General features: G+C 41.2%; 1 protein-coding gene across 1 annotated transcript; it reads right to left on the bottom strand.

Annotated features, from left to right (window-relative positions):
* Window positions 1-355: 355 nt before the first annotated feature.
* AVPR1A (arginine vasopressin receptor 1A) lies at window positions 356-4218 on the bottom strand. The gene is made up of 2 exons (XM_036252253.1): window positions 3229-4218; window positions 356-791 (listed from the first exon to the last, which is right to left on the bottom strand). Exons 1-2 carry the CDS (start codon window positions 4202-4204, stop codon window positions 505-507), a joined length of 1263 nt encoding a protein of 420 aa, XP_036108146.1. The 5' UTR covers window positions 4205-4218; the 3' UTR covers window positions 356-504.
* Window positions 4219-12836: the final 8618 nt, after the last annotated feature.

Raw genomic sequence — 12836 nt, 5'->3', positions numbered from 1 at the left:
AGGCTGCATTTTCTAATGTATAAACTGATTCTATTGGATGGAAACAAATTATCTGAAGTCTCTTCTGATTCCTTTCAAACACTAGGACTGATTGATGGTGAGCTCACTTTGTTCAGAAATAAGGCCCCTACCTCACATGACTTCTAAGCCCATCAAACCTTAATTATGTCAGAAATAAAAAGAAAACAAAAGAAACCAACAACAAAATATAAAGTGAGGATAGTTATGATTTTTTCTTTAGAAACTTGTTATATTTCCTTTAGAAACTTGTTATATTTCTGGGACTTAGACCTGAAAATTTTAGTGTACGTTTTTGTTACTATTCTCCATAAAAAAATTCATAGCTTTTGGTCACAGCAGTGTGAAAACGGAACCAGAAACACAGTCTTGTAACCGACAAACTGATTTACGCGTATCTTAGTTCATTTGTTCTCCTGATTGCTGGTTGGGATCAGCCAATGGCAAGAACGTCTGTTTCAAGAGTCAGCTGCATGAATGAGGGGCTCAGGTTGAAACAGGAATAAATTTGATGAGCTTGGAGGATTTAGGTGAGTCTTTCCAAGTACCCATACTGTTTGTCGGGCTTCGGTTGTTAGTGTAAGAAGTCTGTCTTCTGCTCATACTGTCAGAATCTTCTTTGTTGAATATTTGCTTCATGTTTTGGCAGCACAGGAAGCTTTGGACACAATCTTGCAGGAGGTGGCCACTAAAAAACATGTATATCCAGGGGTTGCAGCAGCTATTCAAGGATGCCAGTAACGCAGTGATGGTGATGGCCGTGTTTTCTGACTCTAAGGAAAACATAAGGGGAGATTATTCAAATAGTCAAATGCAGCTAACTGACACAAGATAAATTAATTTTTCTATAGACTAATGAAAGCAGGAAAATATTTATAGGGTAATATAGAAAATGAAGTCTTGTTTATCATGCAGGGAAATAGGTGTAGGAAAACTGCTTGGTTATAAAATATTCTTGTAAGCAAAATGCCTCAAAATTAATTAAATATTTAAGTAGAATAAGTGGATGTTTAAGAGGTTAAGAATATTAAGTAATTTATTTTTTAAAATTTTGCATGTGCTAAAGGACACAGCACTTACAGAACAGCTGCAATTTCAATGAAATTTCAAGAGTCTACATCCACATACACCAAACTGTATTCATCCCAAATAACCCAGGCAAAAAGTATGACATCATGGACCATGTTTAGTGGTTTTAATATTAAAACATATTCTTATAATAACAAAACCATACAGAGGGAATAGTTGAAATAGGTCCCTGAAGGATGCAATACTTAGTTGTTTTTCTTTGGTTAACTAAAACATTATTTTAATTTAAAAGAAAACCATGTTTCATTGTGGCTTTAAAAATTAAATTATATTATTATTAAGAACAGCTGAATTAGGAAATTCCAACAAATATTCTATGTTAGTTTGCACTGGTAAACTACATACATGTTATAATCTTTCACAGTAGAACAACAGATAATATGCTTTTTGTGAAGGTAATAATTAGCAAGCACCAGCTTTTCCTCGATTGTAAAATACAAGCCTGGGTCTTCTCACTCATGCTATGCCAGAATGAAATGCAGGTTATTTAATCATACTTTGTGCTAAGATACCACACTTTTAAAGGTGGTCATAATCCATGGCTAAGACTATGCAAAAAGAATGTAAATCATCAACATACACATAAGTGAATAATTTTTTAGTAATCATGTTTAAATCCTGATAAAGTAATTATTAGACTAAATTTTTTTAGTTGATAAGCAATAATGAAAAGGCCGCTAAGACCAAGCAAGACAGGAAATGGTAAATCAAAAATATAGCATTTATGTTGTATTTTTCATTGGTATCATTATAGTCATGTAAGAATTTTCATTTGTTTGAATTAAATTCACTTTCAAATGTTTTATTTGCACACATAACTTCTAAACTATTTTACATACACTCCCTACTGAATCTCCAATAACAAGAAGACATTTCTTCCCAGATACCCATTTCCCAACTATAGTTGTTGGTAACATTCTTGTAATACAATTCTTTTGAAAGTTTTTTTTCTTACTAAAAGGAAAAAAAATTTTTTTAAGATACAATATTAAATAATTCCTTTTGGAGCAAATTCTTATGAAGTTAGTTTTTCTAGTTTGTCAAGGAATTGAAAGCAAACAAGCTAGTAGGTGTAGAAAATGTTCTTTGTAAACTGTTGCAAGGGTTGCATGAAAAGGTGTATAGCTGTGAGGTCAAGTTATTGCTAAAAAGACCAGGTAATTAGTCTAACAAATCTGATTTATTAATAATTGTGCTTTAAAATATAAAAAAAAGAGTGTTAAAGTAATTGTTAGAAAAAGATGATAAGAAAGAAAACACTAGTTAAATGCCAAATTAGAATTATTGACTTCTTGAGACTCTTCAGAGAAAAATATGTATGTTTTACCCTTGCCCTTGGGGCATTTCTACAAAATTTTTATATTAATTGTGATACTTTTCACAAACTAGCAAAAAGCAGTTGTGATAAGAGAAATATTTCCTTGGATCCAATAGATTTGAAAGCAGGGTAATTAATACAGAGATTAGTGATCAGCAAAAAGTCATTCATATATATGTGCCCCATGGACACAGATGTAGTGAAGGACAGGGGAGGGGGGACAGGGGCTGGGTGGAGGTGAACAAAAAGGGAAAATTAGGGGACATCTGTAGTGGTGACAACAATTAAAAAAAACTAATAAAAGTTTAGCATAGTTGCTGTATTCAAAATCAACACAACAATACATCTATAATCAGCAACAACCAGTTAGAATAGAATGTAATTTTAAAAAAGCTTACTATAGAATTTAAAAATATGAAACTCCTAGGAAGAAATCTAATATAAGAGATGAAGGCCTTCATGGAGAAAAATTATTAACACTGAAAAAAAAAAACAAAAGTCATTCTGTTTCGTAGTTGTGTGGCTCACTTTAGGGCACGGTTTCTGGATTTGGGGTCTTGGATCACTGCAAGCTACATGCAGATTCCTGGGTCCCATTCCAGAGCTAGGGACTCAAAATGGCTGGGGTGGGGACCCCAGGAATTTGCCTTTTTTGATAATTTCAGCCAAGGTGTAATACTTATGCAAACAAAAATTTAAGAACAATTGCCACAGAAGATATTATAAAAAGAGCCCTCACCCCAACTCGCGCCTCACCCCCAAGGTTTCATCCCAGCCCCTTCCTCCATTGTTCCGACACCTACCGACCCAGCGGAGCTTCTGATCCCAGACAGACCACATCTGGACGACGAAGAAGGGTGCCCAGCAAACGATGTAAGCCGTCACGATCACGAAAGTCATCTTCACTGTGCGGATCTTGGCGCGGGAGATGGTCTTCACACTGCTGACACAGGGTTCGAGAAGCAGCCCGTTGTGGAAGGCACCACCAGTGCCCTCCGCATTCTTGCCCTCGCGCGACGCTGTCTTCCCGCGGACGTTGCGCCAGATGTGGTAGCAGATGAAGCCATAGCAGGTGCCCAGGATGATCACCGGTGCCACGAAGATGCCGCTCGCCATCCAGGTCACGTAAGCTCGGGAACCCCAGGGCTGGATGAAGGTGGCCCAACAGTCGTAGGCCTTGGTGACGTTGTTCACCTCGACCATGGAGAAGATGAAGTACTGAGGCGTGCTCAGCACGAAGCTCAGCACCCAGGCCGCAGCGATCATGAGGCGCGAGCGGCGCGCGGGTTGCTGCAGCGTCTTCATGGGGTGGCACACCGCGATGTAGCGGTCAGCGGTCATGACCACCAACATGTAAGCCGAGACAAACATGACGAACACCTGCAGGTGCTTCACCACCCGGCACAGTGCGTCGGGCCCCCGGAAACGGTAGGTGATGTCCCAGCACAGCTGCGGCAGCACCTGGAAAAAAGCAACAGCCAGGTCCGCCAGGCTGAGGTGGCGAATGAAGAGATGCATGCGGGACGTCTTGCGAGGTGTGCGGTGCAGCGCCAGCAACACACTACTGTTACCCAGCACAGCCACCACGAAAGTCACGGCTAGCACAGCGATCTCCAGCTTGGCTAGCTCCTCGTTGCGGGTGTCCTTCTGCGGACCTTCGTCTTCCCCGAGCGACCCCGTTTCCCCAGTGGCGTTGGCCCCTCCGGTGGTCACGGGCCACTGGCTGGAGTTGCCCGCGGGGCCCGCACCGGGGCCTCTGGCGAAACGCATGCTGCCCATGCAGCGCCTCTTGGACCTCTGGGCGGTGTGGGCTCCTTGCCCGATGCTTCCTCTCCTTCCCGCACTCGCGGCTCCAGGCTCCGCTCTCCTTCCCTCAGGGGTCTCCTGGTGCAGTGTCCTACCCACCAACTGAGCTGCTTTCGGTCCCCTCGCTGGGCGCTTTTCCTGCTCTGCCCTCTCTCAACCCCCACGAAACTGGGAGGTGCGCTCTGAGCCTCTGAAAGCGCCAAACTCAATTATTTAGGCGGGGTTTGTTTCCCCGGAATGCGCTCCCTCTAGCCCCAGTGGTTGGAGACTGCTCGGTGTCTACTCTCCCCACCTCCTTACTCCCTTCCCGTGCCCGCGCGCGCGCGTGTGTGTGTGTGTGTGTGTGTGTGTGTGTGTGTGTGTGTGTGTTTTCCCCTCCCGATGTCCGCGATGTGTCCTCCTTGCATCATGACTGCAGGGGTGGGGCTGGGAGATTTGCCTTATTAATGGGTATAATAGGCGGGAGCGTGTCGCTTTCCTGCTCTTCTCTTCCAAAAATCTTGGAGGACAGTGCGTGTCGTGCCTTTTCTGGGTTTACTACCATTTTCTCAAGACTCCCTCAACAGCCACCTTAACCCCGCATTTCAATTCAACACACTCCCTCCGCCAATACCTTACTTAGAAATCGACCACCCGGCAGCGAGCCTGCCGGACTTTGGCGCTTGACTCCACCTCTTCCACCGCTTCTTCCTCCAGAGCGAGCCTGATTACTTTTATTCCCAGGGCAATTTGGCGACAGGAACTCTATCTCTCCCTGCCTCGCTAGTCCCCACCCTCCTCTGCTGCTAACAACTAGGTGATTTAGAGGGCGCGCTCTCCCCAGCAACTTCTTCGGGCACTTTGTTACCCTACCTACACTTACAAACAGGAGGGCGCACATTCCCCCTGCAGCTCTCCTGGCCGGTGCGTGTGTCTACAGCTGACCGGGGGCGAATGTCTCCCAGTTTTCCAGTTTCCCCCAGGATAGGGGGTGGGGGTGGGGCAAGACTTAGGGAGTCTTCTCTAAACTAGATTCCTGGGGTTTTCTCCGGAGAAAAGCTTGATTCCCACAGGGGGGATGGGCGGGAATTGGGCTACAGCAGTCCGTGGGGACATCTAAATCATGGGGACATCTCCTTGAGTGGACAGAAAGCAGCTGCGGGAGAACGGCCACCCAGGCAGCGCTGTTCAGGGCAACCAGTGGAAAAACTGCAGGACTCCTGCGCTGGGGGGTGCTGGGGGGTAGGGGCGGGGGTAGGAGGTGGGGATGGGTGAGAAAGGGGCAATCTCCAGGCAGGAACGAGGCACTCCGAAGGTAGAGAGAAAAGACCACCTGCCTATTAATCAGGTGCTCTGGACAGCTGGAGCTCAGCTGCGGGCCCAAGCGAGGCAGAAATACTCTCTTACAGAAATACTCTCTTACAGGAACTCTGCGTTTTAACTTCGGTGAAGATACGCTTTAAAAGACAGCAAGGGGGAGCTGTTTTCAGGCAATTTCACGAAAGAAAAACAACAATAACAAACAAACAAACAAACAACACTTTATAAGATTACCTACTCTGTGGATACACGAATATGACTTTTTGATCAGAATGTTTGTGTATGGTGGCCGTGGTATAAATTTGTCTCAGAAAAATATCTGTGAGATGTAGGAAAAGAAACCCAAGATTTTCTGAGGTGCATTTCTCTGTGGTAATTCCACTTTGCTTCCCAGTTCGTTCATGCGGAGTCCCCAGGTTGTGACTTTAAGGGTGCTGGGCTTGACCCTTGGAGTCCTCTTCACTGTGGCTGTAAAAGCCTCAGCTGACACATCTTAAAAATGGGAATAAAAGTACCTGCTTTGCCTACTGTAAGGTTATCATGAGAAGTGCGACAGAGTTCTGTGTGGGGAAATGCTCTCAAAACTACAAGCTGTGTTGCTTTGCTTCATGTTCTCCAAGTTATTTAAGAGGAAAAAATTTTTTAAAAATTCAGAGATGGGCCCTGGCCGGTTTGGTTCAGCGGTTAGAGCTTCGGCCTGCGGTCCCGAGAGACCTGGGTTCAGTTCCCGCTAAGGGCACGTACCTCAGTTGCAGTTTGTCCCCGGCCACTCGATGTGTCCCTTTCACGTCGATGTTTCTCTCTCTCTCTCTCTCTCTCTCTCTCTCCACCCCCCCCACTCTATCTGAACAAAATATCCAAAAAAAAAAAAATCAGAGATGGCAATAAGCAAAAGGTTTCCAGACCATCTGCTTGGAAAATCCTTCAAGCAATTAGGTAGTAGTCACTGACTTCCGAGGTGACTTTCTTTTAAATCACAAATTACATTAGTGTTCCTTATGAGAAATAATGTCTGACCTTAGTGTCCCTAGGTATTGCAAAAGTGGTCCATTGACCAGAACCTGGCAATTTTATTGCCCTTGGCCCTACACCTTAGATTATTTAAATTTCCTAAGGGGAGGGAATCTGCAGTGTAATGTCACAAAAGTTCTTTGAGTATTCTTATTCCAGAAAGGTAGTGGTAGCCTCTCAAGAAATCATTCATCTGTGTTAAGCCCTCTGATCCAATAATCAACTGTATCCAATTTATAAAAATAACTTGTTACTTTACATCAGTGGGCACAGTTGGAAGATATCCTGTGAACAACAGTACTAGTTACCCATATACATTGTGTGTGTGTGTGTGACACATATGGAGATATATAATATATATATTTCAGCAGGAAAAAATGTTTAATGCAGATTCCAGATCTCACTCCCTGTTTTTCTACATAATTAAAAAAAAAAAAAAATGTGTGTCTTAATTTTACTGGTTCCATATTCAAAGGAAACCAGGACCACTGAAATAGAGACTCAGTACTCATGTACCTCACCAGACCTGCTATAAAAATTATTCGGTGGGGATAAAGAAATTATGGTCCTAAAATGTGAAAAAAAACATAGTCAATATTTTCTGTGGCATCTTGTGCTTTTTCTTAGAGCAATTGCATTTGTTCTGTATGTTTTGTATTAAGACTTATTATCTTTCCCCTCTTACTCCTAGTGGATTTCAGTTAACATACTTTTGGGGTGGGGGTGAAATGATGAAAAGAAAAACATGTAAATTGTGCACACATACCTTGGAGTTATCTTTCTCTTTCATTTGCCAGTCTTTTTCCCAGTTTGCAATTCCAGATGTTTAAGAAGTATTTCAATTAATGGAAGCTGCCACTTCCTTGACTTACTAGCTACGTGACATTGAGCTTCAGATTCTTCCTCTGTAAGATCTTGGTGATAAAACATAATGCAGTTGATGCATTAATTATATAACTAGTTGTTTACATCTCTGGCATTCTGTAGGATTCAAAATGTGAATTCTCCTTTTTAAAAAATATGTAAATATCATCCATATTAGCTGTTATTAGCCAAGAAGGCTTTTCCTTTCAATGAAAGCAGCCTGTCTTCCACTACTTTCTGTGCAATGGAAGATATTGATGGGATTCTTATGAGAAAGAATTCCATGGTCCAAAACACTGGGGGAAGCACTATGTATGTACCCCTTTCTCTCCTAGAGATTTATACCAAAAAAAAACAAAACAAAACCCTGAGAAACCTGCTTAACTTTGTTTATCAATATTTCCCAAAGCTATTGAACTATAGAAAACCTCCATTCTTTTACTTTCCCCATGGAAAGGTGATGAACATGTCACAGGACGATGGATGCAGTTTGAAGAACACTGAGTAAAGTATTTGAGTTCCAGAGCACTTGGGGCCACCACTGGAGTTGTCAAGTCAAGAAGTTGAGGTGTGAATGAAGCATAACCTATTCTCCCAAGTGCAGGAATGCCCAATATAAATGGGGTATATTTAGTTTATGATATTACCTTATGTATTGCTTTAGAACCACTATTTAATATGTCTTTTCTTAAACTGTCCATTTTCTTCCCTTAAAGAGAAAATGGAGGAAATTGAGTGTCTGCAGGAACATGCGTTTTACTTCTGTAGCCCACAATGACTCCTTCTCCTTCAGGTATAAATTACTGACACTGCAGGTACAGGGCTAAGGTCTGGTATTCGTGCTGTTACTCCCTGCAGATTAACAGGTATCTAGCGCACATCACTAGGTTTTAAGCTGGATACAAAGACATATGTAGTGATTGCTAACATTAATTAACATTTGTCTGTGCCAGGCACTGCCATAGACAAGTATTACTTCATATAATCCTCCCAATAACTCCATGAGGGTCATCCCCCCCCTCAATTTTTGGACTCCTAGGTTTCTCACTGACCCTCTCCCCCTCCCCTGCCCGTTATATGCTGCTAACGGAGATCTCTTTATTCATCACTATGTCTATTTCCTAAGGTTAACTTTCTGGAAGTAGAATTGCTGGCTCTAAGGTTATATCAAATTTTGATTTTATTATCAAATCATAATATATTACCCTAATTATACAGTATATAATAATTACAGTGTGATTAGCAGTGCATGTTCCATAGTTTTATAGACAAAAAATCTGTTCTTTAAAAATATTTATATACACAAATATTAAATCATTATACTGTACACCTAAAACTTATAAAATGTTTCACGTCAGTTATACCTCAGTTTAAAAAGTTTATAGCATCAAAAGAGAAAGTCTTTTTAGATTTGATAAATGAATAAATACCCAATTGTTTTAATGTATATAGATTTGATTAATAATGAGGTTAAATGTTTTCATAAAAGTCTTTTGCAAATTAGCTACTCACATTTTTGGTGCATTATTGTAGTGTTTCTAGTTTTCCTTTTTATTTGTGCTATTTTCTTGAGTCTATTATTGGCCTTATTTAATTTGCTTTAAATTTAATTTATATTTCTTTAGTTTCTAGTGAGGTTGAATATATTTTCAAATATTTCTAACTTCCTGTGTTTGTCCTTTTATATATTGTTTACTTATATCTTTTGATCAATTTTCTATTTGGCTATATCTCTTTGCTTTTGATTGATAAGAATTATATACACAAATATAGGAGACTGAAAATGGCGGCGGAGTGAATGGAAGCTACACAGACCATCTCCCAGGACCAAACTGGAATTACAATGAAAATAAAGACAAATTGTCAGGAAAAGGCAACCGAAAAGCAGCTTGGGGGACCACATAACCAGGGACACTGACTCAATCCTGGTAGGCTTGCGGAGACCAAGAGGGGGCCGGGAGCCCAGGGTCCACAGCGGCTTGGGCTGGGAGCTGCGGCCTGGGCTGGGAGGGGCGGCCTGTGCTGGGACCTGTGGCAGCCTGGGCCGGGAGTGACGGCCTTAGTTGGGAGCGGTGCCCACGGGTTACACTGCCAAGTGGTTCCACAGCGCAGAGCCGGGACAGAGGCTAAAATAGCAGCAGCCACTCACCTTGGGCTCCAGCAGAGGGAGGGCAGACTGGACTGGAACTGTGTGGGGACACTCAGGATTGGGAGGGCGCTCAGAGCTTTTGCTGAGTGCAGCCACGCAGCACTGTGGTCATCTTACTCCTTCCCAGGGCCCTGGGGAGAGGTGGCGGCCCCTCCCTCGGAGATTCAAACCCACTCGGTGGCCATTGAAATGTTAATTGAGGCCCACTAACAACCAGCATCTGCCCCACCTTCGAGAAATCCTTTTACACTGAGCACCTGAGGGAGTTTTTCAGTCAACTCAGAAACCAAGGTTCTTCAGGTGACTGCTACTAATAACCTCCAGGCAAAAAACTAGAGGATAACTACCATTCTCTGGGCTAGCAAGTCTAACAAGGAAAGTAAGACTTGACAGTGGTGTTTAACTTGGGTCCTCCCTGCCTCATCCAAACCCAGGAGAGGGAGCCACAAACAGCAGAACACCAACACACACAGGGAAAATTTGGCAGGTTCCAAAGCCCACTGTGATAGCCAAAATAGTGAGACACAGAAACAAAAGCCAAAAGAAAGAACAAGAGACCTCTACCGAAGATGAGATAAATGAGGTGCAGTTAAGCTAGTTAACAGAATTAGAATTCAGAGCCATGATCTTGAGGAAGCTCAACAGCATGTGTAAGGACATGAGCATCATGAGTAAAGACATAGAAATGTTGAAAATCAACCAGTTGGAAATTAAAAACCACCAAGAAGAAATGAAGAATGACATATCAGAAATAAAAAACACATTGGAAGGACTAACCAGCAGAGTAGAGGAAGCTGAGGACCAGATCAGTGAATTAGAAGATAGGGTAGAAAAATCAACCAATCAGAAAACAAAAAGGAAAAAATAATTCAAAAACAGGAAAACAGCTTAAGAGAACTGTGGGACAACTGGAAACATAATAATATTTGCATCATATGACTCCCTGAAGAGGAAGAAAATGGGCAAGGGTTAGAGAATATATTTGAAGAAATAGTGACAGAAAACTTTCCTAACTTGGTGAAGGAAGAAGGCATTCAAGTTCAGGAAGCACAGAGAGCCCCAAGTAAGAAGAACCCAAACAGGCCCACACCAAGACACATAGTAATCAAACTGCCAAAAATTAAAGACAAAGAGAGAATCCTAAACGCAGCAAGAGAGAAGCAACAGGTTACCTACAAAGGAAACCCCATAAGGCTCTTAGCTGACTTCTCACAAGAAACACTACAGGCCAGAAGGGAATGGCATGAGGTAATCAAGGTCATGAAAAACAAGGATCTGAATCCAAGACTACTCTACCCAGCAAGGCTATCATTCAAAATAGAAGGTCAAATAAAGAGCTTCCCAGACAAAAAAAAAAAGGCTAAGGGAATACATTAGCACCAAACCAGCACTGCAAGAAATGATAAAAGGACTGCTGTAATTAGCAGGAGAAATAGAAGAAAAATAGAACCACACTAAACAAAAATGGCAATAAATAAGTACATATCAATAATCACCTTAAATGTAAATGGATTGAATGCTCCCATAAAAAGACACAGAGTAGCTGATTGGATAAGAAAGTATGACTCATCTATATGTTGATTACAATAGTCCCACCTCACAACAAAAGACTCACATAGGTTGAAAGTGAAGGGATAAAAAAAAATCTTACAAGCAAAAGGAAAGGGAAAAAAAGCTGGGGTAGCAATACTCATATCTGATCAAATAGATTTTAAAATGAAGGCCATAACTAGAGACAAAGAAGGCCACTACATAATATTGAAAGGATCTATCCAACAGGAAGATATAACCTTGATAAACATATATGCACCCAATATAGGAGCACCAAAATATATTTAAAATCTTCTGAAGGACTTCAAAGGAGAAATCGATAGCAATACAATCATAGCAGGGGACTTCAACACCCCGTTGACAGCACTGGATAGATCCTCTAGGCAAAAAATTAGCAAGGAAACAGAGACTCTAAATGAAGCACTAGACCAAATGGATTTAATAGATATCTACAGAGAATTACAACCTAAAACTACAGAATTCACATTCTTCTCAAGTACACATGGGATATTCTCAAAGATAGACCACATATTAGGACACAAACTGAGTCTCTACAAGTTCAAGAAGATTGAAATCATATTAAGCATCTTCTCAGATCTCAATGGCATGAAACTAGAAATCAATTGCAAGAAGAACATGCCAAGGCATTTGAACACATGGAAGCTAAATAGCATGTTATTAAGCAATAAATGGTTACCGAGGAGATCAAGGAAGAAATTAAACACTTCCTGGAAACCAATGAAAATGAAGACACAGCAACACAAAATCCATGGGATGCAGTGAAAGCAGTTCTGAGAGGGAAGTTCATAGCACTACAGGCCTACCTCAAAAAAAAAAAAAAAAAAAGAGAAGAAAGAAAAATCTCTAATAGACTATCTAACCTCACGACTCAAAGAACTAGAGAGCAAAGAAAAAAAAAACCCCAGAGCAAGTATAAGGAAGGAAATAGTAAAGATCAGAGCAGAAATAAACGACATAGAGTCCAAAAAAACATTTCAAAGGATCAATGAAACAAAGAGCTGGTTTTTCAAAAAGATAAACAAGATTCATGGACCCCTAGCTAGACTCACCAAGAAACAAAGAGAGAGAACCCAAATACACAAAATCAGAAATGAAAGAGGAGAAGTAACAACTGACACCACAGATATACAAAAGGTTGTTAACAACTACTATGAACAATTATATGGCAACTAATTCGACAATCTAGCTGAAATGAACAAATTTCTAGAAACACATAGTCTCCCAAAACTGGACTGGGAAGAGATAGAAAATTTGAACAGACCAATAACAAGAGAGGAAATTGAATATATAATCAAGACTCTCCCAGCAAACAACAGCCCAGGACCAGATGGCTTCACAGGGCAGTTTTACCGAACATTCAAAAAACAAAACTAACACACATTCTCCTCAAACTATTTCAAAAAATTCAAGAAGAAGGAAGACTTCCAAACACATTCTATGAGGCCAACATAATTCTAATTCCAAAACCAGAAAAAGACACTACAAAGAAAGAAAACTACAGGCCATACTACATATCCCTGATGAACATAGATGCCAAAATCCTGAACAAAATACTAGCAAATTGGATCCAGCAATACACCAAAAAAATTATCCACCATGACCAAGTGCGATTCATCCCAGGGATGCAAGGCTGGTACAATATTTGCAAATCAATAAACGTGATACACCACATAAATAAAATGAAGAATAAAGACCACATGATCATATCAA

This window comes from Molossus molossus, unplaced genomic scaffold, assembly GCF_014108415.1.
Source record: "Molossus molossus isolate mMolMol1 unplaced genomic scaffold, mMolMol1.p scaffold_m16_p_10, whole genome shotgun sequence".
In the NCBI taxonomy this organism is placed as follows: Eukaryota; Metazoa; Chordata; class Mammalia; order Chiroptera; family Molossidae; genus Molossus; species Molossus molossus.
This window is presented reverse-complemented; position numbering and strand designations above follow the sequence as displayed.

Excerpts from the sequence above, each read along its gene's own strand:
- AVPR1A (XM_036252253.1), bottom strand. The coding sequence starts at position 4,204 with ATGGGCAGCATGCGTTTCGCCAGAGGCCCCGGTGCGGGCCCCGCGGGC. Across the intron at positions 792-3,228 it reads TCAGAAGCTCCGCTGGGTCG|AGTCAGAAAACACGGCCATC; the intron begins GTAGGTGTCGGA and ends TGTTTTCCTTAG.